Genomic DNA, 6046 nt, shown 5'->3' with positions numbered 1-6046 from the left:
TAGCAACTTGTCATAATTATTTAGTGAAACTAGAAAAAAAGATTTACAGTTTATGTTCATACCTTAGGGGAGTTCTGAGGCGAAGAACATAGCCAAATTTTTATTTTGCCAAAATTAATACCAAATTAAGATTATGGTGATAAATTTTAAGATGAAAAAATCATAATTTTATTACAGTTTTAACAAATTTTCCATAAATTGAATATAACTTCTTATCAAAATGAATTTTGCGTAGATATAAAGGTGTATGGATAGGAAAAAACTTATTATAGCAAGAAATTGAGTTTCATAACTTAGTTATGAGATTAGATTTTAGTTATAATAAAACAACCCAAACCTTGAAAACCTTGAGAAAGAGGAAAATTTTGGTCTTTCAAGACCTCTTTCATCAACATGATGAAGTTATTGGACAAAACGTAAGGTCTATGATGTATCTATAGGCCAATACCCATCAACTAAGCATTTTTCAAGGTTTCAAACTCAAAAGTATCTTGTAATTTAAGCTCATTTATAAAGATTTATAGTACGTAATTTCTTCAAAAGAAAATTGCTATGAAAAACTAATGAAAGTGTGTACATAAATTCCCCAATTGTGTACATATGATGTATTTGTATACAAATAAGTGAGATAAATGGAAAAATCCAAAAGTGGACTTTATTTTAAGGGTAATCTTTAGTAAATAAAAAATAAGAATCATAGTAAGTGCAGTTTTAGGGATATGATATAAATGACTATATGTGGCTTGTATAACCATCATATAATATCACCTTATGTAATGGAGTTATAGATCTAGTATATATGTATCATAAAACATAAATTAAAATTAACTAAATTTTTTATGTATTCGTTGATTGAATTCGAAAATGTTACAAACTTAATCCATACAACTTTTTATATTTAGCTCCAGTCACAAATTTTTTTTTTTGCATGACAATCACAAAAATATCACACATATATAAGCAGTTACCGTGGGTTATTTCGTTCACCCTGCTTACTTTTTTCATAGACTAGAGTACAAGTTCCAGTGAAACATTGATTGCTATTTTGCATAGATGCTTTTCATGAGTGTCATTACTATTGAGGTTGTGTACAAAAGTGATGGATTATAATTTTTATAGATACTTTATATAGTATTTTATAAGTTTATAAAAGCATTTTTGGGGATGTTTTCTAGATTTTATGTACCATTTTATTTAAATTCGTAAAAAAGGACACAAGTGTCCTTTTTGGTACCAATCTAGTGCTAGGGAGCTCACTTATATATTAACAGAGACACTACAGAATGTAGCAAGAGAGGCATACCCACACACTGAGCCCGGACATCGACGACCCTAGAATAGCTGGTATGATAAAGGAGTGCAGAGAGACCAGAGCCTCACTTCAGAGGGAGGTACTTCTAGGAGTCATTACTCACAGACAGTCACGGATTGCTTCTCAACGTTTGGTACGACGAAAGAGGAGTGCGTTCCTAGCTCGACTAGAGCAAGCTTTACATCACTTGATTCTAAGCTAGGATTCAGGCGAGACATGGTGACTCTTCCATGAGCACTCCCTCACTAGTCATCACTTCTACGGAGGTATGGGGTCAGTATGCATCATCCCTCTACACAGTCTCAAAGCAACCACCTCTTCCAGATCCGTCAGAGCCATGCCCACAAACATGTGCTTTCTTTACCGCCAAGATGGTAAAGAAAGACATCGACAGGATGAAGACCATGAGAGCATATGATGATGATGGCCTGATAGTAGAGCATTTTATATATGCCAGAGATCTTCTTGCAAAGCTTCTAGCATTGATGTTCAACTGTGCGAGGAGGCGTTGGAGTATACAGATGCATACACCTATCTTGGGGTAGCCTTCAGTGGACCGGTGTTTTCATTGAGGAGAGCAACAAAAACTAAATTTAGCCTTCAGAGGATTGGAGAAGATGTGTTCGCAGGTTCAGTTTCAAGAAACTCCAACAAAGCTGTGGCTTTTTGACACTCTAGTGGCTTCAACTATGCTTTATGGGGTTCATATTTTGGGACCCTCAATGGACCACCAAGGCAGGTCTAGATGAATAGATGGATGGAGATGCATGGAAAGGCCTCTAGTCTCTATGGTCTCTTGGATGATTCGGGTTAAGGCCGCAGTGCCACATGAGATTATGCGAGCCGAGCTAGTTGCCCCTCCTCTTGTGGTCGAGGCACTTACTAGATTAGTATCCTTCATGCATAACTTATGGGGCCTCCCCAGAGATAGATATGCTCGGCTAGCCCTTGAGTCATCTCGATAGCTAGCGCTACAGGGGGACACAACATGCTGGTATGGACAGATGACATCATGGTTTGCTGGTATGGGCAGATGACATCATGGTTTCGGTCACATGGCTTCAACATGGATAGACTGCCTCCATTCCAGTACTCCTTGGATGCACCCTCCCTATCTCTCACACGGACAAAGATCACTAGACTCATACGTCAGTATTTGATTCAGCTAGATACCAGGAGCACATGGATTCAGCCAACACAGGAGTTGGGTACGCAGATGGATTTCTATCGAGAGCATCTTCTCCAACTAATAGAAGATGGATATGTGAGCAGACCGGCCTATATGAACACTCATTTATCCTATGGGATACGATGTACTATTGGTCGAGAGCATCTTCTCCAACTAATAGAAGATGGATATGTGATCAAACCGGCCTATATGGACACTCATTTATCCTATGGGATACGATGTGCTTTATGTGGTTCAGATTTGGGGACCCTTGCTGGACCACCATGGTAGATCTAGATGAACTGATGGATGGAGCTGCACGGAGAGGCCTCTAGTCTCTATGATCTCTTAGACGACTCGGGTTAAGGCCTCAGTGCCATATGAGATTATGCGAGCTGAGCTAGCTGCCCCTCCTCTCGTGGTCGAGGCACTTACTAGATTAGTATGCTTCATGCATAACTTATGGGACCTCCCCAGAGACAGATATGCTTGGCTAGCCCTTGAGTCATCTGGACAGCTAGCGCTATAGGGTGACACAACATGCTGGTATGGGCAGATGACATCATGGTCTCAATCACATGGCTTCAACATGGATAGACTGCCTCCGTTCTAGTACTCCTTGGATGCATCCTCCCTATCTCTCACATGGACAAAGATGACTAGACTCATACGTCAGGATTTGATTCAACTAGATACCAAGATTTCATTCAGCACATGGATTCAACCAACACATGAGTTGGGTACGAAGATGGCTTTCTATCAAGAGCATCTTCTCCAACTAATAGAAGATGGACATGTGATCAGACAGGCCTATATGGACACTCATTTATCCTATGGGATACGATGTGCTATTTTTCAGATGCACACATCATAGCATCAACTAGAGATTGAGACTGACAAATTTAGGAAAGCACCAACAGATGCCAGGATATGCCAGTTGTGTCATATAGACCCAGAGACAAGAGTTACTATGAGATATGAGGCCGCTTTCACTGTTTATTTAGAGAGGACTTTGAACCATTGGCTAGAGTCATGAGATATTAGGATCAGAGATGCCTTGGGATGTTTTTGCTAGAGATGCATAGACACAAGCAGAGTCTCTTGAGGAGATCAAGCAATCAAAGACATTCACAGAGGGAGATTAGTGACTTCTTTACAGCAAGGACTTAGCAGCCAGATGAGGATGCTTCACAGCATACTATAGAGCGCACTTATACCAGAGGCATATTAGTTGACGGAGCCATTGAGCTCGGGAGAGCTAGACGCCCACGCCTACGAGGGTGACCATGACATCGACGAAGGCTCCATCAGAGGATCAAGACTATTCTAGCATGACATGGGAGACGCCCTGTACAACTATTTACAGACGCGGACATTGAAGAAGCTCTTTAGTGATCGATGCAATACGTTCTCAGACTACGCTCGATGATGGGCATTGTCGGGCACTCATGATAATGATGATTTTAGTCTCTCACTTACTTCACTTCTTTTTATTTTTGTACCCAAACATTGGATTAGATCGACCAAGAATGTATCAATCTGGTCTCATAGGTCATTTTAACCTTTTGAAGACGTTTAATATAACATTTCATCTCTCTCTCTCTCTCTCTCTCTATATATATATATATATATATATCATGCAAGTGATAACCTTTCTATCACCCAAGTGTGGTAGATTGGTTATGCCATTTCCCTCTTGAATAACAAGTCTTGAGTTCCCCTCCTTGTCGGCTAGATCTTTAAGGTCTCTTGGGATAGTTTCCTACGACGTTAAAACTCTCTTCTTCTTCTTCTTCTCCTCCCTCTCTCTCTCTCTCTCTCTCTCCATCCAGAGTACAGATGAGGATGGATCCATCACCCATTTTCGCTCTCTCGTATTTGGCACCCATTGTATCAGTGATCATACATACCCCACACAGTTCGAGCTAGTAGCACTTCTAGATTCATTTTAGTATTTCTTTTTTGGTACTCGGACACGGTACCAGATTCACAAGTTTGTATCGAATTGGTCTCAGATCATTTTGGCCTTTTGAAGACGTTACTATATCATTTCATTTCTCTCTCTCTCTCTCTCACACACACACACACACACACACACACACGGCGCCATCTCCCTAGAGGCGCTTTGTAACAATTTTCTTATTAATGCAATAAAGAAATACTGGAAGATCAGTTATATGGGCTTGAATATAGATCCACAAATTTTTTTTTTGTAAAGAGTTGTCCCTTTTCATCTAGCTTGCAGAAACCACAAATAAAATGGCATGCGATTGACAACATAAAGCCCCAGAACAAATCTGAAGCTTTTTAAGACTCTGATTAAAGAACTTTACATGTGATGGCAAACTTAACAACTAACTATAAAATTGTCCACCACTATCATATATGTGACCCTCACCTTTGCAAAGAATCAAACAAACATCTTTTGAAATTTCTCTGTTCAAAGACCATGAGCATTGGTAGGGATTGTTACAATCTTTTGCAAGGCTTTTTGCCGATAGACTTACGTGTACAAGGAGTCTTCTTTGGAGGATAGACTTTGTCACCTCCTTTGATGTCATCTTCCTCCATAGCACAAGAATGGAAGGGAGAATAGCACAAACTTGTTGGCTTAAGGTACTATAGGCCCTTTTATTATTAAAAGTCTGCAAAATGGTACAGGTAAAAGGTCCGAGAAGACTGGGATTAGAATCTGTAAAAGAATTGAACTGGCAACTTCTCCTATCAAACCCTTGGATGGAAAACATTAGCAGAACTTGGTAAGACTGGTAGTGAATGGCAACCAGGATCGCAGGGTTCAGGTGTGTGTCTCAGCTTACAATCATGCCACTTTGAAACCCAAAACTGCCAACTGAGAGGAAGAGGAAAAAGAAAAATTCGCACCTAGTTTTTGAGGAAAAAAGTGTAATATTAGTAAAAACTTCACTGAAATTTTAAAAATTTCCTCTTGGAAATTCCATAAAAAGGAGATTTACATATTTGCAAAGATGTTCTTTCCCGAACATAGGCAGGATGGCATCGTTACTAAATTCCCTGATTAAAATGAATTTACCTCTGAAATTGGTGTCTACTTTACAGCTACAACTTTTTCCATGAGTTCTAGCAAGTGCTGTAACCTACCACAAAGTAAACAAAGGCGTTGAAAGGCGTAAAATGTTTTAATCTCACAGGATTATGAACAGTGAAAAAAGGAGACATGATCCTGTTACCTGACAGCCCCCAGATCTGGATAAACACCACAGGCACCAGTGAAATCCTGAGAGAACAATGGTTTAGAGTGCATTACATAAATCTATCAAAGGAAAATTACCAAAATACCCCTAAAATTTGTGGAGATTCCCAAGATACATATACCTAGATGAATCCCAGAAAAGCCCAAATTCACCTATGAAGGAAAGTGCAGCTATAGACTCATGGTTGTCACCCATTAGACAACATAACCATCAACCTCCTCATGCATAGTATTGACTAAGTACTACAACATCCCCACTAACGTCATCAGTGCCCAATCATATGCTCCCAACACAACACAAACCGCGCGTGCACACACATGAGCATAAATCAAC

General features: G+C 39.6%; 1 protein-coding gene across 2 annotated transcripts in view; it reads right to left on the bottom strand.

Moving 5' to 3' along the window:
• Window positions 1-4892: 4892 nt before the first annotated feature.
• LOC147461397 (Haloacid dehalogenase-like hydrolase (HAD) superfamily protein) overlaps window positions 4893-6046 on the bottom strand; it is a 149153-nt gene continuing 147999 nt past the window's right edge. The window contains exons 10-12 of one of the 2 annotated variants that reach the window (XM_086508959.1): window positions 5690-5736; window positions 5533-5596; window positions 4893-5363 (exon numbers count right to left, since the gene is read on the bottom strand). In XM_086508959.1, coding sequence (XP_086365085.1) covers window positions 5548-5596; window positions 5690-5736 — 96 coding nt within the window. In that variant the 3' untranslated portion in view covers window positions 4893-5363; window positions 5533-5547. Of the gene's footprint in view, window positions 5364-5532; window positions 5597-5683; window positions 5737-6046 lie in introns of those variants that run through there. The other variant, XR_015187589.1, reaches the window with a different exon arrangement.

This window comes from Adiantum capillus-veneris, chromosome 3 (assembly GCF_014529385.1).
Source record: "Adiantum capillus-veneris isolate H3 chromosome 3, ASM1452938v2, whole genome shotgun sequence".
Lineage (NCBI taxonomy): Eukaryota > Viridiplantae > Streptophyta > Polypodiopsida > Polypodiales > Pteridaceae > Adiantum > Adiantum capillus-veneris.
The sequence above is the reverse complement of the archived record's forward strand: the minus strand, read 5'-3'. Positions and strand labels throughout refer to the sequence as shown.